The sequence below is a fragment of the Aethalodelphis obliquidens genome, unplaced genomic scaffold (genome assembly GCF_003676395.1).
Source record: "Aethalodelphis obliquidens isolate GAN/ISIS:26980383/991018 unplaced genomic scaffold, ASM367639v1 scaffold50, whole genome shotgun sequence".
NCBI lineage: Eukaryota > Metazoa > Chordata > Mammalia > Artiodactyla > Delphinidae > Aethalodelphis > Aethalodelphis obliquidens.
The window spans coordinates 3,993,237-4,016,496 of NW_020837994.1; the positions used below are offsets into that span (position 1 = coordinate 3,993,237).

At 59.2% G+C, this 23,260-nt stretch overlaps 2 protein-coding genes across 6 annotated transcripts in view; both read left to right on the top strand.

Moving 5' to 3' along the window:
* CAPN5 (calpain 5) overlaps positions 1–23,260 on the top strand; it is a 57,485-nt gene that overhangs the window by 16,529 nt on the left and 17,696 nt on the right. For 4 of the 5 annotated variants that reach the window (XM_027083480.1, XM_027083478.1, XM_027083483.1 and 1 more), the window contains exons 2-3: positions 3,109–3,334; positions 10,213–10,344. In XM_027083480.1, the coding sequence (XP_026939281.1) occupies positions 3,170–3,334; positions 10,213–10,344 (297 nt within the window). In that variant the 5' untranslated portion in view covers positions 3,109–3,169. Of the gene's footprint in view, positions 1–3,108; positions 3,335–10,212; positions 10,345–16,615; positions 17,110–23,260 lie in introns of those variants that run through there. The other variant, XM_027083482.1, reaches the window with a different exon arrangement.
* On the top strand, positions 10,239–22,571 carry OMP (olfactory marker protein). Its single transcript, XM_027083484.1, is given in 3 exon segments — positions 10,239–10,344; positions 15,750–16,182; positions 16,184–22,571. Coding segments are annotated over 2 exon segments (492 nt in total). The 5' UTR covers positions 10,239–10,344; positions 15,750–16,077; the 3' UTR covers positions 16,571–22,571.

Sequence of the window (23,260 nt, forward strand, 5' to 3'; positions counted from 1 at the left end):
TCTCCAGGTGTGCATGTGTGGATGGAACAGTGTGTGCAGAGGCCCTGAGTGGACCACAAGGAGCTCGTAGCACTGGAACCTAGGCCCAGGGGGGAGCGAGATTGGCAGGGGCAGAGGGAAGAGGGCAGGCTGGGGGGCAGCTGGGAGGCTCAGGCTGTCCTGGTAGTGCCTGGCTCAAACTTCAGTGTCCTGAAGACAGGACGTGCCCCAGCGCCAAGCTCAGACCCAGGGAGAAGAGGCCAGGGTTTAGAAGCTGGCCTTCCTGATTGCTGGTTTATCTGTATCTATCAGTGGTTATGCCTGGAACTAGAGGGAGAGAGCAGAGCTCAGAGGCTGGTGACTCTGACCCCCTGGGCGTGTTGACTCAGTGGGTGGAGTGGGAGGCGACCTTGGGGCAGATGGAGGGTGCAGGAGGACGGTCGGCATGAGGTGCAGCCTGTGCAAAGGCCAGGGCCAGAGAGCCTGGCATAAGTAGGCCAGGGTCAGCCTGGCGGCCAGGGGTGAGGCTGGAGAGATGGCTGAACTGGGTCAGACCCTCAGCCAGCCAGGCCTGGTCCCGGTTCTGGACCTGGGCCGAGCCGAGCTTCCCCCTCTCTGTTCGCTCCTCCCTTCTGTCCTAGGAGCAAACCTTCCCAGCAGCGCTGGCCACTGCGCGGCCTGGAGGGTGGCCAGAGCCCTCATTCTCCTCCGGCCTGGCTCTGTGACCTCGGCCAGCTCGCTCCTCCTCCTTGGGTTCTGGGCTCTGAACACTGGAATTGCTAGAGCTGATTTCTGGGCTCCTGCTTTCAGCTTCTTTGATCTAATTCTTGCAGCTTAAATTGCTTCCTAAACAGGCCTTTCAGGAAACTGTGAGGCTCATGGCGCTGCTGGTGGCTGTGTGCAAGAGCCCAGGGGCTGCCTCTCCAGGCCCCCCCTTCTCTTTCCCTCAGGCCCCCAACACTGGGAGGGTGGGTGGGAAGGGGCAGGGTTATTGGCCTTCCCGGGTAGAGGGATGGCCAGAGAGGTTAAGGGGGTTGGCCTGAGGTCACACAGCAGTGGGACAGGTGGGCCCTGTATGACGTATGGGCAGAAGCTGAAGTGGCTGTGGGTCCAGAGCAGGGGACAGGCCAGCCAGCCCTCAGACCCTCGGCAGGCGGGGTCCATCAGCCCCGCTCTCCCTTCTGTGCATCCGTGTTCCACCCTTACCCCTCCTTTCTCACCTCCTTCCTTTCCTGTTTCTCCCCTCCCTTGAATCCTGTGGGGCTGGCTCAGCCAGGGTGTGTGTGGGGTGAGCCCTGCGCGTGCTTTGGGGTCGCCAGGCCAAGATGAAGGCTCCAAAGTCAGAGGATGTGTGTTCAAGTCCAGACTCTGCCATGGAACTTGGGCAAGTTGCCTCCCCTCACTGAGCCTCAGTTCTCTTTTCTGAAAAATGGCAACAGTGAAAGGCCTACCCAGCAAATCCTAAACGCCAACCTCTAGCCAGGTGGTTTGCACACGGCAGGTGCCAGAGACGCGGAGGTTCTCTCTTGGGAATGAGAGGGGCTTTTCTACTTCTGTTCTTCCTCTTCCCTCTGGCCTGCTAAGCAGTCTCCGCAGCCTCTGGTTAATTTTACTGGCATCTTCCAGTTACTGAAGCAACGTTGTTCCCATCTTGGAGATGAGAAAATAGGGAATCAGAGAGGTTGAGTGACTTGTTCAGGGCCACACAGCAGGTGAGTAGTACAGCTGGGACTGACACCCATATCAGTTTGCTCACAAACTCATGTTGGCCCTAGAAGCTGGCCTAGCTTGCCTCAGTTTCCCTCAGCTAGGCTGTGAAGTTGGGGCCTGTGTCTTGGGGGTTCGGGATTGCAGCATTGCCCTGAGCAGGCCCAGTGATCAGTAGGCCCGGGGGTGTGGAGATCCCGGCTGGAGCCAGCAGCCCAGATGGAGTGTGAGATACAGGGCCATAGATGGGGCTGTCAGTCAGGTGCCTGGCTGTCCCAGCCTCTGTCAGGGCACCTGGCTGCGGCTCCCTCTCCTCCCCTCCCCTCCCAGAGCCCTTTCCTGAGTCGGTCCAGTCTGGGTCTCTTGCATTTGGTCAGCACACGGCTACAAGTTTCAGGGTGCTGGACTGCGGGGCGCTGATGGGCGCGGCACCTTCATGTGCCAGGGCTGCGTGTGGATTCAAGTCCAGACTCTGCTGTGGAGTCTGGGCCTCGCAGGAGATGGGCCAGTTGGAAGCCTAGAAGACGGGTCCAGGCTGAACAGAGGGATGTGGGGGTCATCCATCCGCCAGGGGACCCCTGAGGGGGAGGGGAGGTCAGAGGGGGAGTTGGGTCCGGACCAGCGCTAGATGCCCCCGAGGCCTAGGAAGAGGAGACCGACGGTCCAGGAGTGTGAGACGCTGCAAGGTCTGGGAGGCCGTGTGGGAGAGTCTGGCTTTGGAGACTGGAAGGTCACAGGGTGGGGCTGGGAGTCCTCGGGGGAGGTTAGGTCACCAGCGTGGAGGAGAGCGCTCCCTACAGAACTGGAGGCATTTATTCCGAAGTGCGGTGGAGAAGGCAGAGTGCTGGAAGGAGGCGGTGAGAAGGGATGTGACTGAAGGCTGGACGGGCCTCCAGGGCCAAGGGTTTTCCACACAGGACAGGGATGATCTTGCGGCTCTAGGCTAAGGCGTGAGGGTCCGGAAGAGGGAAACTTGGAGACAGTGCTGCTGCTTTCCTGTGGGTGTGACACCAGCCAGGGAACTGCTGGGTCACCACTGGTCTGCTTCTGTCCGGGAGCTCTAGAAAGGCTGGTGGAACAAAGGAAGGGAGGTCGTGGGTGCGGCCAGGCAGCCCTGAGCGCCATCGTGGTTGTGCCCTGTCGGCCCGCGGGCCTGGCGTCACCTCTAAGCATCAGAAATGAGGAAATTCAGGCTGTGGAGTTAGTCGGTTCCTCTCCCTGCTCTGTGCGTACCAGCTGTGTGACCTTGGGCAGGTCTCTCCCCCTCGCTGAGCCTCACTTCCTGGCCTGTGCAATGGGGATGAGGGTGCCCACTTCCCAGACCTGTGGGGAGGGAGCACGCGGGGACCACCTCACTCAGCATATCCCTCGGGGCCTCCAGTCCTCAGGAAGTGATGCTCTTGTGATTTTCTGTCGTCCCAGGTGCCCAGGAGCTGCCCTCTGCTGCCTTGTCTCGGCCTCCCTTCCCGGGTCAGCGGTCACCATGTTCTCCTGTGTGAAGCCCTATGAGGACCAGAACTACTCGGCCCTGAAACGGGCCTGTCTGCGCAGGAAGGTGCTCTTTGAGGACCCGACCTTCCCCGCCACCGACGACTCACTGTATTATACGGGCACCCCAGGGCCCGCCGTCAGGTGGAAGCGCCCCAAGGTCAGTGTCTGGTCCGAACTGGTGCCGAGGTGGGCAAGCCCAGACCCACCCAGTCTGCGGGGGACAGCGGGTGACTGGCAGGGGTCGCTCTGAGGCCCCAGGCAACCGAGAAAGTGGAGCGGCTGACGCTGGGCCCGCCTGCTGTGGGATTTCATCTGGATGGGGAGCCAGGAGAGCAGCCCCCAGTTCCGTGGCCACCACTGCCCAGCCAGGACCTCTCTGGGCCTCAGCTTCCTTATGAGGAAAGTGGGGCCCTCTGTTCTGCAAACCCTCCTGCCAGGGTCGTTTTTCGGATACAAATGAGGTGACTTGGACGTGCCTTTTTTTTTTAGTACAACGTAGAGTGACATTCAAGTAGAAGGAATTTACTTCGCTGATTATTGTCATAGTGATTTTGAAATAGTCATTTGCTGTACATGGAAGGTATTTATTACGATGGTTAATCAGTAATAATAGTAATAGTAAGAAATAATAGTACCGCATAGAGTTGTGGGCATTAAAAGAGACGATGCGTGAACGCCTGGCACCACGCCTGGCACCCACAAGCCAGCTGTCACCATTATTGCTGGGATCTGTGAATTACGGAGCATCTGTCTGGCGGCTCCCTCTGTCCCAGCCTTGGTCGCTGTGGCTGGAACGTGTTGAACAGAAGCTTCTGGCCTCATGGCATGATCTCATTCCCTTTAACCCCGATTCCTGAGTGTGAGAGTGGGTGTCCCGGGGGCCTGGGTGACGGAGAGGCTGCTGAAGGCCAGTGCCCCAGGCCCCCTCCCCAGTCTCCGCGGCTGTGCTGGTGACACTGAGAGTTGGTCACACCGGAGGGACTTCTTCTGTACAGGAGACGGTGCTAGACCGAGGTGCCTGGGGCGGGGGAGACTCCCCCTCCAGTACTCAGAGGAGGCATCTCAGAGTTGAGGGGTGAGAGCGTGGGGTGTGAGAAAGACACGAGCTTGAAACCTCAGCCTTATTTGGGACGTGGCAGGAGCGTGGGGTGAAGTAAGGGGAGAGGAAGCCCCGGGGGCCCTGGGGTCGGCAGGGCTGGGCCAGGGCAGCTATGCTCTGAGGCAGCGGGGATCTGAGGCCAGGCTGTCAGCAGCGTGTGACGGGGGGAGATTTGCACATTACAAAGTGCCTTCCAGCCCCGCTGGACATTTTGGGAAAGTGAAATTCAGTTTCCATGTTCCTCTCACAGGCCAGGCTCTCAAGTCCCTTCCAATGCACAGAATCCGATGTTCTTGGACTGGGGTGCTTAAGAGGTAGGGAAACTGAGTCCGGGAGGGGCGAGCACGTGCCCCGATCGCCCAGCGGGGCGCAGCAGAGTGGCCTGCACTGGTCCTGCAGGCCACTGGGCTGTCCCTTCCTCCCCGGGCTCCTGCCCGCCCTGGCCCACCTCCCCGGTCCCAGATAGAGGGTCCTTGGTGCCCCCTGGGGACCTCAGCCCCATGAGCTGCGCTGCCTTCGTTCTCCGAACTCCCAGCTTCCTCCCGGCCTGGCCTGAGACTCCTGCCCCTTGGTGAACCCCCAACCCCCATGGCTTCCTCCCTCTCCTATGTTTGGTGGGTGGGGAAGGAGGCCGGCCTCAATAGGCCTTTGCGAGGCCTTGGGTGCTCGAGCTCCCTGCCCTCCTCTCACTCCACCCCCTCGCTGCTCCCCTCCTGGCCCTCTGCTGCCCTCTGGCCATCACTCAGACAGTTTAGATCCTGCGGCTCTGGAAGGAGGCTGGTGAGGCATGGCTGGGGTTGGTTGGGTTTGCTGCAGTGAGAGGAGGAAATGCCAAGCTGGCTGGGCTCAGCATCCGCCTGCTGTGTGACCCTGCTGGAGTCACCTGCCCTCTCTGGGCCCTTTGCCTGCCAGTTCAGGAGTCCTGTCACGGCACACTCTCCTTCGCTGCCTTTCTCACTGGGCTTGGTGCCTCGTTGTTCCTAGACACATCAAGAGGAGGAGCGGAGCTGCCCCTGCCTTGGATGTGGAGGCCGGTGACAGGCAGCTTGTGGTGGTTGGCGTTGAGACGGAGACGACTGAGCGGGGCCCAGGGGCGGCGGTGGGGGTCAGTTCTGGGTTGGGAGGCAGTTCAGGGCCAGGCACTTCTGAGTGGTGTGGGTTGACGGGGTGAGACGGTGTGGACTGGGGTGTGTGTGATGGACGGCCCTTTGTAAGTGGGGCTGTGGGTGGTGGCAGGGTGGGATGGCGGGCAGGCCCTGCTCCACAGCATGCGGGATGTAGGGTTGGTGGAGCAGGAAGTCAGGCTCACTTGCCTCAGGCTGGTGGGGTGGGGCCAGCCCAGTGGGGTGACCATTAACTCCCTTGAGGTGGAGCATGGCCCGAGGCAGCCGTGTTTCTATGGAGTCCCATTTCCTGGGTCCTGTGACCTGACTGTTTACAAATGGAGCAAAAAGCCAACTTTCTCGAAGGCCCAGGGGAAGCCCGTCTTCACTCCCACCCCTCCCCTAGCTCCTTCTCTTGACATTAGTTGTGGCCTCTGTGCTCTTGGGGGGATCTCCTCGGCCAGCCTCCCTGCCTGCCAGCCTCCCTCTTCTTTCTCCCAAAATGGAATGAGGAGGCTGGCTTTTGAGCCAGATGGCCTTGGCCCTACCTTGCAGGAGGTGTGACCTTGAACAAGTCACTTCCCCTCCCTGGGCCTCAGTTACCTCATCTGTGAATGGGGAGAATAGTTCTCGCTGCTCCTGGTTTCTGGAGGTTGAAGTGATTTGAGGTATATCTGTGCTGTTCAGCACACAGGGGGCAGATGACAACCTGCCTGCTCTCACCACCTGCTCCTGCCGGCCTGGTGTTGGGGACCCAGAGCCAGCCCCGCCCGGAAGTCCCATCTCTTGGACTCTCTGGTCCACTTCAGTCCCACCCAGGGCACCTGCCTCGGCCCACACCCTCCTCCCAGGTCCAGTGTTTCTTTGTTTTTTTTCCCATTCAGTAAACATCTGCTGGCCTCCCTTAGGGGCCTGGCCAGGGAGATAAGAGGAGATAAGAGACTGGAGGAGGCCTGGGACTCAGGGGGAATCCCAAGGGATGGGTGGATGGGAGGCTTCCTCCTCTGTCAGGCCCAGGGCCTTAGTGCCGCCGCTTCTCATCCCTGCGTACCACTCCACCCCATGTCCCCCCTTGCTGCACTGTGCCTTGTCCCATCTCTGGGGATGATAAGCCTGCAGGTCCTTTGCTGGAACCAAGAAGGGAACAAATAGGGATCCCACAAGCAGACGTCAGTTTTGGAACCTCCCAGAATTCTTGCAAGGTGGCCTGGTGGTCCCCACCCCATCTGGGGCTCACGCTCGCACCAGCACCTGGAGAAGGCCCCGCTCCTCAGCTGTGCTGAGCATGAGGCCCCTTTATGTCGTGAAGCAGGCAGTTTGCGTCAAGTCCAGCCACCTGGGCCTCTGCCCTGCCCCGCCCAGGAATGATCCCCTCCCTGGCATGTGCTCCGGTGGCCTTGAAGGATGGGAGGATGGGGCGGGGAGGCAAGTCTGTTGCAGAGGGGATGGGGCACAGGCTGTAACCCCTGAGAACACTGCCCTGTTTTCGGTCCCAGGCAGAGGTCCTGCTTCCTTCCTGGGCCTCAGTTTCCCCGTTCTAATCGATTCCAGCTGTGATCTTAGCTTCCAGGAGGGAGGTGACTGGGGTGAAGGTGGATGGATGAGGAGAAGCGGGGAGAGCGGAGGGGCTGAAGGCGCCCTGGATCCGTTGACTAGCTGCCTTCCTGTTTCTGCACCGGGCCTGGAAACCTGAAGTTCTGGTTCAGTGAGGAGATGGTTACGGGCTGTGACCTATGTCCGGTGCAGCTGGCCTGGCAGGCTGGGAGGGGCCGAGAGGTGAGAGGTGACTGCAGGAGCAGGAGGCTGTGCCCCACAGAGACGTACGTTGACCGGAGGAGTGGTCACCCCAGCCCTGTCCTGCAGGCCACTCTGCTGTCCCTTCCTCCCAGGGCTCCTGCCCACAGCAGAACCTGACAAGTCCTGTTCCTGACACCGGAGGTGGGCAGAGCCAGACCTGGGCCCTGCCCTGGAGCTCTCAGGCTGGTGAGGGAGACCCAAAGGTGAACTTCAGGGAGGGCAGCGTTGGGAGGGGGCACAGCTGGCTGGGGGCCCCGGGGAGGATGGCGTCAGAGGTGGCATCGGTCTCGAGGCTGTGGCTGGATCCCATCTTAGGGGGGGAGTTTGGAGTCTCCATTCCCCTCTGGAGCCTCCCTGCCCATCAGCCCTCTCCATGCCTGTTCTGCTGGCGTCACCGCCTCCAGGAAGCCTCCTCTGATCTCTCCCTGGGTTCCTGCTGTCACAGCTGTGCTCACATGGAGGGTTACGCTCAGACTTCTCCTCCTCAAGGGCGCTGCCTGTGGGCTGGGAATTTTCTGACTGGCTCTGTCCTCTGTGCTTAGCCAATGGCCCAGGGAAGGTGGAACGACAAACACTGGTCTTGAGAAGCCGGGGCTGTATGGTGACAAAGGTGAGGGTCTGCGCTGCCCCTGCCCCCTTGGTCTCATTGCCATATAGCAAGTCCCCCAAGCTGGGCTAAGGACAGGTGCAGGGGATGGAGAAGGGATGGTAGCTTTGTCACTCATAAGTCCTGGCCCAGCTGGAGGCTCTGGAGCTGACTGTCTGAATTGGAATCTCAGTTCACCTCTTCCTCTGTGGCCCTGTGCAAATGACTTACCCTCTCTGTGCCTTGGTTTCCTCATCTATAAAATGGGGATGCTAACCGTACGTGTCTCACAGGGTTGTTCTGCACAGCTGGGCACACAGCAGGTGCCCAGTCATTGCAAGCTGTGTCTGATTGTTCCATTCAGGGTGTCCCAAGGTGGCCGCTGGACTCCAGGGCCAACCCCAGGTGCCGCCGCCAACCTCAAGTCGTTTCTCTATCTTGAGCTGGCAAACCCGCGCCTCTCCTGGCAGCGGGAACACACCCAGACCACCTCCTCCTCTCCGCTCCCTCCCAGGCTGGCAGATTCGCCCCAGGTCTCTGCTCTATCACAGGGAGTCAGGACAGTGCCGAGCCTGGAACCAGGGACTCCGGAGCCCTGAGCTCAGTCTCCCCCAGGGGCCAGAGGAGTGTCTGGGGCAGGCTGGGGTGGCTGGACCTGCCCACAGGCTGCCCTGGCAGTGCCGCTTAGTGGGGAGGAGAGATCTATTCCGGGGGCTGGGCTCTGTCTCATCCATCCACCTGCCTCATGACCCCAGGCGTCCCTGCCCCATCCTGGGCCTGGCATCCTCCCCTGTGGAATGGGTGGTCCTGTCTCTGTGCAGGGCCCACAAGGGGGAGGGGTGCCTCAAACGTCACTTCCTCTGATGCCAGGCGGTAGCTGTCTCTTTTCCCATGGTGGGGATGTGGCTGGGGTCCTCCAGGTACGAAGCCCCCCTCCACCCTTGTCCTGCCTGCCCTTCCGGGCCCCAGGGAGGCAGATCCTAAGTCATGGCTCCCTCGGGCTCAGAATTCTCAGCTGGGCCTGGGAGATAAGATAAGGAGGGCAGCTGGGTGGGAGGCAAAGCCACTGCTTCCTGAGAGCTCACTGGGTTTCCAGCCTCACTGGGTTTCCATGACCTGGGGCAGTGTTACTCAGACCTGTGGCATTCCACAGTCTGTACTCTGGGGGAGCCTCTTGCAACTTGGCCCTGGGTCACCCTGAAATCCCATCTGGAGTGCTCATGCCCTCAGGGGAGTTACAGCGCTCAATGGCCCTCCCAAACTCTGGTTTTCCCAGGCAGAGGTGGCAACAGGAGTCCTGAACACCTTAGTGAGACCTGATGGCCCTTTGCCCCGTTTTCCCCTGCCAAGTGCTCTGCCTGCATGTTCTGTGGAGTCCTTACACAGCCCTGCAAGCTTCCTTTGCACGGGGAGGAAATGGAGGCTCAGAGAGGTTGAGCCACTGGCCCAAAGTTGCACAGCCGGTAAATGGGGAGCAGGAATTTGAATTCTGTCTTCCTGACTCTGCTGCCCTCTGCTGGCTGCCTCCGGTAGGACCTCAGTAGCTCTTGTGATTGAACTGGTTCAGGAGCACCAGCTGAAGTGGAGGCAGGCCAGTGCTGTGTGGCTGGGGTATGTTGTTCAACCTCTCTGGGCCTCAGTTTCCTCATCTGTGAAATGAGCACAATGCTCACCGCTCAGGACCATGGTGAGGATAGATCACAGTGCCAGCAGGAAGGAAGGCATGTCTCAGTGTTTACCTCCCCCAGCCCGTATTGTTGCCCCGCTTGGAGAGCAGTCACTCGCTCTCAGCTCTGTAGAGTGAAGATGCTGATGGGTGAGGAGGAGGGGACTGGAGTGGGCACTCGGGGAGCTCTGGGGGTGTCTGCTCAGCTCTGCTCGGCATTTCTTGCTGTGTGTCCTTGAAAGTCACTGCCTCTCTCTGAACCTTCATTCCTCATCCATAAAATGGAATAAAAATGCCACACTGCTTGGGTGGGGTGAGGGTCAGATGAGACAGCCCGAGGATGTGCCCATATGGGTCCTGGGATGGTTGTCTCCTCGCTTCTCCCTGGCCCTTTGCACTCGTCATGTGCAATTTTGATGTGTTTCTGCCCTGCACCTCACCCCACTTTGTGACTGTGGGCCCCTGAGAGCTGGCTGGGAAGGGCCCTGCAGGGCTGGTGCTGGAGGATGATGGACACTGAGCCCTTGCTGGTCAGGGAGGACCACAGAGGGCAGGAGGAAGGTGGTGGCCCGGGTCCAGCCCCTCGAAGTCCTTCCACAGTATTTGCTCATCACCCAAACTTCGGCAGAAGAGCAGAGTTCTTCAGCCAGGGGAGGGGAGAAGGGCTTTCTGGGCAGCCCTGGGGGAAGCTGGACTTGGAGAAGCTGACCCAGGGCCCCAGGAGGCAAGGGGAGGCATGCGAATCTCCAGCAGACAGTGAGGTCTCCTCTCGGCTTCTCCACAGGACATATGCGAGGACCCCCGCCTCTTTGTGGATGGCATCAGCTCCCACGACCTGCACCAGGGCCAGGTGGGCAACTGCTGGTTTGTGGCGGCCTGCTCGTCCCTCGCTTCCCGCGAGTCACTGTGGCAGAAGGTGAGGCCCGGGTCAGGCGGGGGTGCTGGGGAGACTCCCCCATCAGATGGGGGAGGTGCCGCCTGAGTGAGCAGGTGACACGTTACGACAGCCTGTGTGGGGATGGGGCGGGGTGATGCCAGGGCTCCCCAGTACTGACTGAGCATCAGAATCGCCTTCCCTGTCCCTGCCAGCTCAGGGGCAGGTGCTGGGAATCTGCAGAGCTCCCAGTTCTGATGCGGCCGCTCTTGACTGTTGGGGGCCCACTGAGCAGAATACGCACCTGTGAAATGTGGAGGCTGCCTAAAGCATGCGCAGTGCGGAGACACCACTAACTGCGGCTCAGGAGACCCCTGCCGGTATCCGCTGTGCGACTTGGCCAGCTCTTGTCCTTCTCTGGGCCTCACTCTTCTCACTCTGAACAGCTGGAGTGATCCAGACAATCCTGTTTCATGATTCATGGTTCCAAGCAGCTGATATTCTGGACCAGAACCACAGGGTTTTAGGTTGGAAAGAATGGGCTCCGGTCCTGACACTTCGCCCTCTCGTGGCAGCATTCGGCGGTGCAGCCCTTAAGTCCAACACTCAGAGCTCCCTCCTTGGGGAAGCAGGGAGGCTGGAGTTGTGGTTTCTAAAGAGTAACTGATGGGGACTGCGTCCTGGGTTCCCACGCCAGCAAATACAAGGCATTGCCCCTTTCTCATCCCTGCCCTTTCTGCTCTTTCTGTAGGGACTAGCGGTAGGGCTTAAGAACACCGGGCATCCGAGTCTTACAGGCTCAGGTGCGAGTCCCAGCCTCGCCGTTTCATAGCTTTGTAATTAGCCTCAGGTTACTCATCCAGAAAGTTGGGATATCAGAGTAGCTCCCTCTCGGGGAGCTGTGAGGGTGGAACAAGGTACTGTGCTTACAGGGCCTTGTGCAGGGCAGTGCTGCAGTGACCAGTGTTGTGATCATTAAGATTCATGGAACATAATGGGTGTTCCCGGGCAAGCAGGGTGCAAGGGGCAGATGAGTTTGTTCTCATCCTCTGAGGCGTCCCTCAGCCGTCAGAGGGAGCCGTGCCCTTCGCCGAGGCTGGGACTGTGGTAGGTGTCCTGTTGTCATGTCTTCTGAACAGGGGTGTGACCTCTCAAAGCCACCCCCGAGTGGGCATCCCTGGGGCCTGGCCCCGGTGGTCCTGTGGGATACGGGAAGCTCTGTGCTGTAGGCCCCTCGGCTGAGGCCCTGGGTGGTCACGGGGCGTCCAAGCTGGGAGGGCCTTGGAGAGCCTCATGGCCCACAGAGGCTCGGGATCTGGCGCTGTTCTTCGGGTGTAGAGCTGTCCTCACCCTCCTGCTTCCAGGCTCCAACCCCCTTCTCTGAGCCCAGAACAAGGTGCCCCGGTCAGGGCTCCGTCTAGGGCTGGAGGTGGCACATGGGAACCCTGTGGGGCACCCAGCCCTGTAATTGCCTGTTTATCTGTGATCTCCCCTCTCGAGCTCACAGACAAAGCTGGTCTATATCTTCCTGCTGAGCCCAGCAGGAGCCCGGCACAGAGAGGGCTCAAGAAAGTTTTGAGAACAGAGTTCCTCCCCAGCGACTGGCCAGCAGCCCCAGGCCTCCCGGGGCCTGCAGTGGGGCCGGGGCCTGGCCCTCTGTGTCCCCTCCTGGGGAACGGGCTGTCTAGTCATTTGTAGAGATGAGCCTCAGCTTACCGTGTGCCCTGCCCTGGGCCCGACCCCTGGGACAGCTCTCCACCTAGCAAGTGGAAAAAGGGGCCCCGGACCCGCAGGCAAGAGGTTTTTGTTGGTGCTTTGTGACCATGGGCAGGCCTGTGTTTGTCTCTGGGCCTAAGGTTCCTCCTGCAGGGTGTTGGGGCACCCAGCCTGGCTTGTCTGGAAGCTTCAGGGGCAGATCTCCAGGAGCTTAGGTCCTTGGGAGGTTGGGCGAGTCAGGGCTGCTCTGGGCTAATCGCACTGTGCCTTCTGGTGCTGCTGTGGTGAGAGACCCTGGGTCCCGGCGGCAGGCACGAGGCCCCGGGGAGCTCATTACTGTGCCTTACCTCCCCTCCTGTCCCTGCTGACTGGGCCCTGTTTGTTGTCACCCCTCACTTGCTGGGCCTGTTGCCTTGCAGGGCCTCCCCTGCCCCACCCTGTTTTCTCCATGGAATGGGGGCGCTCAGCCTGAGCTGCACCCCTGCTCCCTCCACCCGCCTCACACTCTGGGGGTGCTGAGCCTCAGTGCAGGCACATCACGCCCCGACACACATGCCCCCTTCTCCAGGAAGCCGCCCCTTTACCTCTAGTACTTGACACGGCCTGGGGCCGACAGGCAGGGGATTTGAAGCCAGCGGGTCCTGGGTTTGATTCTGACTGGGTTTCTCGCTAGTCGTGTGACCTTGGTCAGGTCATGTTTCTTCTCTTGGCCTCTGTGTAAACCTGACTTTTCCAGTCCCCATGGTAGTGGGAGGATTAAAGGAGCCCACGGGGTAGGGGTGTGGGGCAAGCCCATGGCATTTAGCAGCAATCTAAATCCCTCTCTGCCCCTCCTCTGGCCTCCCACCTATTCCTCTCTTCTGCCGGACACTTCTAGGAAGCAGGCCTCCCCGTCCTATGGGATCCCTGATGGGGGCATTATGGTCTCCCCAACTTGACTGTGCATTCCCTGAGGGCAGGGCAGTGGACTTCAGGTGACCAGGTTTTGTGGACCAGACGTCAGATGTGACGCTGGGGTGGAGCATTTGCCATTAGCCTGGCCTGGCCCAAGTCAGGTGAGCGCACCTTCCCTAGAGCCTGGCGTGGCCCCGGGCGCAAGGGCAGGCCTGAGCCCTGCTCTGAGTCACGGGGTACCCAGGCCCAGGAGGAGACAGCCATGACCCCGGTGGGGGGAGAGCAGAATTGAGCAGAAACCCAGCGAGGTGCCCGAGTGTCTGAGAGCGAGTTTTGGGGGGTGGGCATCCTGGGCCGCGGCCTAGGGGAGGCACCTGGTGGCAGGGCCTCGCAGTCTTTTAGTTCCTCTTAAAAACGTTTCCCATCCCACCCCTGCCCATGTTATATGAGCAATCCCCGTCCTTTAGCATATAGCAGTTCATGTACCACACGATAATTGAGCACCAGCTATGCCCCAGCGCCATTCTAGGTACTGGGGGCAGGTGATTTTAAAAACTACCTGCAAACAGCCAGTGTTGAGGGTTTTCTACATTTCCTTCCAGTCTTTTTTCCATTGGGGGTTAGAGAGGGGCTTGTTCATTTGTTATGATCACATTTTTGCAGTCACGGATGCCAGTCTGGACCTTGCTTTTCTCTTCTCTGTTCACTCCTACGTCCAGCCTTTGGTGGGGCCTCCCAAGGCATCTGGTGGCCAAGCAGAGGTTTGTGGGAAGCAGTGGGCCAGCCCCACCCGCAGCCTCCCGCCTGCCCTTCCTTCCCCTCTGGCCGTCCTTGGTCCCCACGGCTCCCTCCCTCCTGCCCTGCCTGTCTGTGAGGCCCCAGCCCTGGTAACAGCTTCCACCTTCAGCCTCTTCCTGCCGGTCCGTAACCCTCTGCCCAGGCCGAGACCAGGCCCTTCCCCAGGGTCCTGCGGCCTCTGAATCCTCATTGGTAGAAGCTGGGCACCTCCCACCATGTCCTGCAGGCCCGGAGAGGTGGCGGCATTCCTCCCTTCAGTGATGCCTCCAGATCACACCCTCCCCATATAGACCCCTGCACGCTCATGCCATTTGTCCCCCACTCCCCCCACCCCCGGCCCCCACCAGCAGCCCACCTTACTGCCATCCCCTGGCAACCAGCTACCCTGGCACCCAGGCATCAAGGGCTCAGCACCTCCAGTTTCCCAGCCTTTCCCACCCCAAGTACTGCTGCGTCCCAGGGGTTACTGTGCCTGTGTGGCTGACACCCTGCCCTCATCACCCTGGCCCAGTTCTTGGTTCTGTTCCTCCATCACCCTCCCCTTCCAGCCATCTCCCTCCTTCCTGTGCCGATGCACAGATGTCTCTAAACCACATTTTGACTTCGGTCAATGCCCGTGTACTCTCTCCCCACGTGCCCGTCTTCCTCTTGTCGTCCTTGTCCTTAGGCCCCATGATCCATCAGCTATTCTCCTGTCAGTGTCATTCGTTCATTCATTCATTCAGGATTTCTGAGGGCCTCCTATGTGGCAGCCCTGTGCTAGGTAGTGACTAGAGTGATGAACCAGACAGCCACAGTCCCTGCCCTCTTGGTGGGTTGACATCACAGACAAAAACGAAGCAAATGTACAAATGAAAATCAAAATTTAGTGCTGGGAAGGAAATAGCTCCTCCTCATGAAGGAGAGAGAAGCTCCCCGAACAGTCACTCCCCAGACACATTGTTCCCCTCTCCTCTGCTGCTCCAGCTACAAAGTAAAAGGTTCTGTGAGGGACAGACAGTTTAACATTTGCTGCCTGGTTTTCTCGAATACCATCGGGGAATTGCTGTCAGCAGCCCCCAGAACTGACCCAAGGGCTTGAGGTGTTGTCTTAACAGGATCGGGTGCGTGGTCCCCTTTGGTGACCCTCTTGCTGTTTGTGTAGCCCAAGACCCCACTGACTTACTTAGCTTCCATCTAGCAATTGACTGTGCTTGTGGTCCACTGGGCCCTTCAGATTGTTTTCAGTTATTACACTTTGGCCTGTGCTTCTGTCCTCTTTTCTGTGTGTGGCGGTGTCATGGCAGCTTCCCCTCTCCCTCACCCCCACCCCCAGTTACTCTCACATTTCTTCCATTTGCCCACGTATAACAGCTGAGCTCCTGGTTCCCCCTCAGGCACCGGGGATACAGACGTTTGTCAGATTCTTCCATGGCCTCAAGTCTCCTGGGGGAAACTGAGGCTCAACACAGGGGTGATAAGTGGTGGGATTTTAGTAGAAGAGCTTCCTGGGCATGTGGCTGCCATGCGGTGCAGGGTTGAGGCGGGACCAGCAGGCAAGAATCATCCAGGTCAGTGATTCTCAAGATACAGCTCCTGGACCAGCGGTATCAGCATCACCTGGGAGGTTGTTAGAAATGCAGGTTCTCAGGCCTCATCCGAGACCGATTAAATCAGAAACTCTGGGGTGGGGCCCAGCACACTGAGTTTTAAGTCCTGCAGCTGGTTTTGATGCTCCCTGAAGTTTGAGAACATCGGTCTAGGTGAGAGATGATGGTGGCTGGGCCGGGGTCCTGGCAGTGGGGCTGGGGAGACGTGTTTCCAGGGTAATCCACAGGCCTTGCCGATCGGGCCTGGAGGGGTGCGGGTGAGGCCGAGTCAAGGAGAGCGCCAAGGTTCGGCTTAGGTGACTTCAAGTCTCAAATCGGTGGGCCCCTCTGGGCCCCATTTCCCACCCTCCTGCCAGGGGCTCTTCAGCCTCTCCTGATGTGTCTCCAGTGAGCGCTTGCCCCCCGCCTCCTGCCCTCTTACTGCCTGTAAGCAGTGCTCCCTCTTCACAGCAAGCCAGCTCTCAGCCCATCCGTGGTGGCCAGCGCGGTTGCCACAGCAGCTGGTCCCTGAGGAGCCTGCCACCCTCCTGCCCGCCTGCAGTACCTCCATTACCGCTTCTGCGAGGAGTAGAGAAGGAGGCGTGTGGGGACGCCCGCCCTCCTGCACACTCCATTTTGAGGACGGGGTGGGGCTGGGAAGAGCCAGTGGCAAAGAGGGGCGGGACGAGGAGGGGGCGAAAGGGGAGACGGGGCCCCTCTTTGGTGGCCTCTCGCCTTGGCCGTGAGGCCCCAGTCCACTCGGCTCCTGGACGGTGGAGGCGGCAGCAGCAAGGGGGCCATGGCGGAGGACGAGCCGAAGCCGACCCAGCTGGACACGCCCCTGGTCCTGGGCGAGGACCTGACCAAGCAGCTGCGGCTGCGCGTGGAGAGTCTGAAGCAGCGCGGGGGGGAAGCGCCAGGATGGGGGGAAGCGCCAGGATGGCGAGAAGCTGCCGCCAGCCGAGTCCACGTACCGCATCGACTTCATCCAGCAGCAGAGGCTGGACGGCGTGCTGGACAAGCCGGGCAAGGTCACCATCACGGGCACCTCCCAGATCTGGATGCCCGATCTCACCAACCTCATGACGCGGCAGCTGCTGGACCCCGCTGCCATCTTCTGGCGCAAGGAGGACTCGGAAGCCATGGATTGGAATGAGGCCGACGCCCTGGAGTTTGGGGAGCGCCTGTCCGAGCTGGCCAAGATCCGCAAGGTCATGTACTTCCTCATCACCTTCAGCGAGGGCGTCGAGCCTGCCAACCTCAAGGCCTCCGTGGTCTTTAGCCAGCTCTGATGGCAGCTGCCCGCTGCTACCCTCTCCCTTGGCCCACCTGCCTGACCCCTGCCCATACCCCTTTCCCCCATGTGTGTGTTTGGGGACATTCTTCTAGCTGCTGGCCTGTACTTGGCTTGGCCGGGACCCCTGAGCCTGCGTCCTTTCCTCCTCCTTTCCTTTCTCTCCTTTCCCTGGTGCTGGCGCTCCTGTTCACGGGAGGAAGATGCAAGGGCTCCGTAGTCTAGAAGCTGACCTGGCTGCCGCTGCTTCTGCCGTAGACCATGGAGACCTGGTCGGGGCTAGTGTGGGGAGATGGAGAGGCCATGGGAGATGGCCTTCTCTCTGCTCCATTGTTGGGAGAGAGACTGAGAGACCAAGACAGAGACAGACACAGACCGAGAGGGACACCTCTAAGGAACCAGCCATTGGGCTTCCTCCGGAGACAGGGGCCCAGAGATGACGAAGAGATGACAAAGCAGCTTCCTTGGAGAGTCTGGCACACAGGCGTTTGCTGCCCTCCTGGCCACGATGCCCCTTCCCAGTGTCTGTTTCTGGAGGTGAACACTCAGGGCACCTTGTGTGGGCCCGCGACACCTCAGGGCTCTTAAGACATTGGGCAGGGTTGCTGTGAGGGCTGATTTGGGCAGTGGGCAGTGGCTGGCATGCTGGAGGCTGTGCAGGCCAGCTCTTGGTTTTCTGGGACTTCAGGAGGGGAGAAGTGAAGGGGGAGATCTCAAAAACGTTGCATAGAGATGTATCTATCTATACGTACACATATGTATTGAGAGAGAGCATGCTATATTCATATGGTTGTATTCCATACCTGCCCTGTGGATAAGCCTGAATTGCCCAGCTGGTTCCCTGGTGGCCCTTAGCAGGGGCTTGCTCAGGATGGCCTTGGGGAGGGGAAGCTCCTGAGCCGGTGAAGTGGGGAACAGTGTAGTAAACAGGTTTCCCTCTGCCTGGGGGAAGCTGGATAGAGGGGGTCCAGAGCCCTGGAGCTGGAGACAGTAACATCTCTGGGGCCTGAGGTGTGCCCTCCTGGGATGTCAGGCTTTTCCTGGCTAACTGGTCGGAGAAGGCAGGTGTGTCATCCTGGTGCGGCATCTTTGGTGGGGTTGAGGGGTGGGAATCGGGGGCAGCCTTGGAGGGGAGCTGCGATGGATGGTGGTCAGAAGTGGGCTGGAGGTGACAGTGTGGTGTGACGGCGGAACACTGGCCTCAGAGGTACAGGGCAGAACCCACTCACCAAACAGAGGGAAACTGAGGCACAATTGCCAGCAGATTCAGTTCCAAGCGCCCCTCACGCTGCACAGGCCCAGTGAGCTCCTCTGAGGCCTGGCACCAGCCGAGGGCACCTCAGGAAGCGCCCCCAACACCGTGTCTCCAGGTCAGCCCTGTTTTGTGTCAGGGACGTGCCCGTGACATTTCCCTCGTGAAGCAGAGCCGTCGGGGGGCTGCAGGGCCCTGGGAGCAGAGGCACTGAGAGATGGAGGGTCAGCCAACCCTAGTGGCCAGGGCTGCTGGGAGGGCAGGCCCCCACTTTGGAGGCAGGCAAGCAGAAGCAGTTGGAGTCGATTCTTCAGTGGGAGATTTGGCCGTGGTGTGAGCGATGGTCCTTTCTAACCTGAAGCTCGGGTGTCTGTTCCGGGACATGCTTGGACTCCTGCCTGCTTCTCTGCTGACTCCGGGGGAGCCTGGAGGCTAGACCCCTGTGGATGGCCCTGTCCTTCTGCCCCTCTGCTTGACCCCTCCCTGCAGCTCTGGGGCCCCTTTTGCTGCAGACTGCTTGTATCCGCACCCCAGCGCGTCTGCTCTGTGCAGGCATGTGAGTGCCTCTGCCGTGCTCACTGCGTGTCCCCGGTAAAGCCTGTGTGTCCCCGCCTCGTGGTACGTGTTCTCTTCCCAGGAGCCACCCCTCCCTGGGCCCCCTCCACACCCCTGCCCCCTCCTCCTGCCGCTTTCAGGGCTGAGGCCCAGAGCAGGTGGTGACTGGCCCAAGGTCAGACATCAGCATGGGGTTTGAAACCAGGTCCCGTGACACCCAGCCAGGAACCAACAGCCCTGACAGTTTTTTCTCCAGTGGCCCCCAGACCAGCCTCTGTATGGGGCATGGAGAGAGCCATGCTGAGGCCTCGGGGAGACACTTGGGGCCCACAGGGGATGGTGGGGACCCACCAAGCCGTGCTCAATCTGGAGTCACCCTCCCTTGCAGGGTGGCCGGGCAGGAGGCAGACGGGACAGGGGAGTGGCTGAGAGGTGGGGTGGGATCAGGCCTATGCCCCGATTTCCCTAACATGCTGTATGTCCTCAGGCAGCCCCTGACCCTCTCCCAGCCTCAGACCTTCTAAAGGGAACAGCCTGGTTCTCTGAAGCCCCTTGCGGCCCTGCCCCCCCACTGACCAGAGAAGACCCATGTCACCATGTCGCCTTAGTGCCCCACCTGACCCTGACCCTCACTCAATTTGTGGACGGTGACAACAGAGGCCCGGGGAGGAGGCTGCCGGCCCGAAGTCACAGAGGGTATGTGGAGGGGCCGGCGACGGGGTGCACGTGGATCAAGCTCTGGGTCTGTGGACCTTCGACCCCATGACCCTGGCCCCCTGGGACAGGAAGGGCCGATGCCCCCATCCCATCTGAGGGCCCAGGCCCGGGCAAGCCCGGCTTCTCCCCCGAGACAAGGGCAGGCCCCGCTTCCGAGGCCGCTCTTGGGGCTTTGCTTGGGAACAGCTCCCCAGGCAGGTCTCGCATCCCCGTGTTGCTCCACCCCAGAGCCCTGCCCAGAGCAGCTGCTGCCGCCTCATTTCCCTTCCCCAAGCCCTGCCCTCCAGCCCCAGCCTCCATCCACTCCTGAAGATACTTCTGGGAGGGGTGGGGGGAACAGAGACGGGAACCCAAGCTTCCCACCCCGAGGACAGCAGTAGAAGGCCTGGTTCTGCTCCTGAGACTGGGTTGGGGGGAGTGCAGGGAATGGGAAATGAGGACCTGCTTTCCACGGAACCCGTGAGAAACCACCGAGCAGAGAGACCCGCCGTTTCCTGAGCTCCTGCCTCCCACTGAGCCAGTGTACGGTAGGGTGAGGGACCCAGCCTGGCGCTGCCGCCAGCCATCACCCGCGTGACCCTGAGCAGCCTCTCGGAGCCTGTTTGCTCATCTGTCGGTGGGGATAGTAATGGTTCTTTCCTCATCGGGTCACTGTGAAGATGAGATGACTTAAAGCTAGTGAAGCAATGAGCTTCCTGAGAGGCACACGGGCTTCCTCTCTGGATTTCCTCCTTGTACTTTCCCAGTCGCTGTAGACACAGAGTCTCACTTTGCACCATGATTCTGAGAGGAGGGTGTTAGGAGAACCTACTTACTAAGGAAGAGTGTAGGGTTCAGAGAGGTGTAGTGAGTTGCTTGAGGCAACACAGCAGCCAGTGCTTAGGGCAGCAGGCAGTGTGGGGTGGAGGGATAGGCAGGGTCCAGGCCTGGCTCTGTGGTTGGAGAGAGTGGTCATGGGGGAGTGGATTCTCCTCACCATTACCAGGCTTGGAAGGGCCCAGCTGAGGGAACCTTAAGCCCTCACAGTAGCCTGGGAGCCTAGCCCGAGGGGCCGCCCGGGTCTCTGAGCGTCTGGCTGTGCTCACTCCTTGTGAACGGGGATCCCGGGGCCCCTGCAGGTGTGTCAGCACCCCACGCTCCAGGTGGTGGGCTGGAGGCGCTCCTCTCCCAGGGGGCTGGGGGTGGGGATTGCCCAATCTTTCTGGCTTCTTCCAGCCGTGGCGTCTGAAACTCGGGAATTTGAGACTCTTGGAATCAGAAGCTGAGAACTGAGAAACCAGATGCTCAGAACCAGGGACCCTCTTGTTCTGAGGATCTGGAGAGGTCTGTGGCTCACCTCACCCAGCTTGGGTAACACAGGAAACTCCACTGTAGCCCCTCAGCCTGCAGCCCTACTGGCCTTGTTTAGAAATGCTCCTGGCTGGCCCTCTGGGGTCCCAAGCAGAAATGTGTGGGAAGCTCCCTCTCTGCCACACGGACAGACACACACGCACACACTTGCACGTACACATGCATGCTTCTGTGCACACACTCACACACGGGCGTTCACTCACTTGCCCAGGGTCCCAGCAGGATTTGAGCCCAGCCACTTGGGTCTGGGTGGGAGTCCCTGAGGGAGATCACCGGGGGGTGCTCCAGGTGCTGGGGCACCAGGGGGTACTGTGGCACACCCATCAGTGGGACTCTGAGGTTTCTGGGTGATTCTGCAGTGGGTGGCTGTTAATGGGCGCACGAGGGGCTCCCAATCCCACCGAGTTCTTGCCTCACTGCCCGGTCAGCCCAAGGAGGTGCCCCAGCCCCTTCAGGCCTGTTTTTCCCATCTACACAGTGGACTGTCGTTAAGGTTTTCCTTTCTCCTCCTGGGAAGGAGGTTGACCAGGTCCCCCCGAGGTTTGCACACACCATGTACTCCACACACCAGCAGGGACGACCCCTCATGTGTGCACAGCCCTCCACAGTCGATGCAGTACAGCCAAGGCCGTTCTCCACCTTCGTTCCCACAACAGCCTTGGAGGGAGGGTAGGTAGATGCGGAGACACTGAGGCTCCGGGAGGCGACCTAGTCGAAGCTTAAGTCCCAGCCACACACCGAGGTTGGTAAATTGATGTCCAGCATCAAACGACAATCAGTATCAAGGCTACAGAGGACAAGGAGCTTTATTTGCAGGTCTTGGGAATTGCAACGGGGGAGACACAGATTCAGGTAGGACCAAAGAGCGTTCCAGGGAAGAGGAAGTCATAAGGTCGTTAAAGGAAATATGTGTCCTTGAGACTGTCAAGAGTTATTTTAGGGTAAGGATCCAATAAATATCTTGAGTTTCTGGAACACTGGGCAAACGTTCCGGATGGCTGCATTAAGACAAGAAGTGGTCCAAGTTCAGATTCCGTGCAGGTGGTGACGTGCAGAAATCACACTTTCTCGGTGGCCTCCCAGCTCCGTTTTAGAGCGCGGTCTTAGTAAAACTGACTCCACGTGTATTTTCCTTTCACACCAGTAGTGTGTACAAGCTCACCAGCTGTCCAGGCCCTCGCTGCGGCCGGCATTTGGGGATTTTCCTCCCAGAGAGACTCAGCCAGCTGTGGAGCTGGCCCTGGCCCTGTGCCGGGCGGTGGGGATCGGAGCAGGAGCTTGGGGGAGGGGCTGCCGGACGGCGCCCAAGGGGAGGGTGGGGTCAGGAGGACCCTGCCAGCTGCTGCTCAGCTGGCCCCGGAGGGACAGGGACGGGATGAGGCCGGCAGAGGGAGCCACCCGTGCAAAGCTGAGGTGGCCTGAGGCATTCCTATAGGGCCTGAGGGAGGCAGTGTTCAGGGGTGAAGCTGAGAGCTGCCCGCAGGGCTTTGAATGCCGGGCCAGGGAGCTAGTGTCCCTGGCAATGGGGCTTTTCAACTGTAGTCACGCGAGAGGAGAGAGACAGCCTAGTGAGCCCTTGGACCCATCCCTCCACCTCAACCACTGCCAACTCGTGGTTGATCTTGTTTCCTCTACAACCCCGCTCCCCCCAGGCAGCATGTCTTTTCATCTGTAAATATTTCTGGATGTATCTCTGAACGATAAGGACTCGTTCAAAACCCGGAACCATAATATCGTAACATAACTAAAGTAACTTTATAATAATTCCTTAATACCATCAAATACCCAGTAACTGTTCTGGTTTCCACTCTGGGTCACAAATGTTTATATGTATGTTTTACAGTTTGTTTGAATCAGATCCAAAGGTCCATTACTGCAGTCCGTGGGTTCCCCTTCATCTTGTCATTTTTTTCCCTTGCAATCTAGTTGCTGAAGAAGCCAGTCATTTGTCCTGGGAGTTTCCAACCATCTGGATTTTGCAGGCTTCGTTTTCATGGTGTTGCTTAACATTTGTGCCCTGAGTTTCCTGTGAGGTAACACTCACCTCTGGAGGCTTCATAAGATGCGGCACAATTTTTTTTGCACAACTGCTTCATAGGCGAAGTTGTCTCAGGAGGTACATAATGTCGGGTTGTCTCTTTTTTGTGGCATAGGAACCATCGGTGATCCCAAATCGATGTTAGAAGCATGATTACCTAAATCCATTATTTGTCAGTGGTTGCAAAAGAATAGGAGTCCAGGACTTCCCTGGTGGTGCTGTGGTTAAGAATCCACCTGCCAAAGCAGGGGACACGGGTTCAAGCCCTGGTCCGGGAAGATCCCACATGCCGCGGAGCAACTAAGCCCGTGCGCCACAACTACTGAGCCTGCACTCTAGAGCCCGCGAGCCACAAGTACTGAGCCCTTGTGCTGCAACTACTGAAGCCCGTGCGCCTAGAGCCTGTGCTCCGCAACAAGAGAAGCCACCGCGATGAGAAGCCCGCCCACCACAATGAAGAGTAGCCCCCCGCTCGCCGCAACTAGAGAAAGCCTGCACACACAGCAACGAAGACCCAACGCAGCCAAAAATAAATAAATAAATATATTAAAAAGAAAAAAGGAATAGGAGTCTAATATTCTAATTTCTTCTCACTTCTTAGATGGAATTCATCACCAGATAAAAACCTCCCTTGATCTGCTGTTGGTTACTCTATGGCACAGTTTGTATAGAAAAGTCAGGTTAAGTCTTTGATTTTTTTTTTCCTTTCGATTTCCAGTTTCAAAAAAATGAGTTGTTTCCCTGCCACCCTCCAATAGTGACTAATTGTTTGTTTG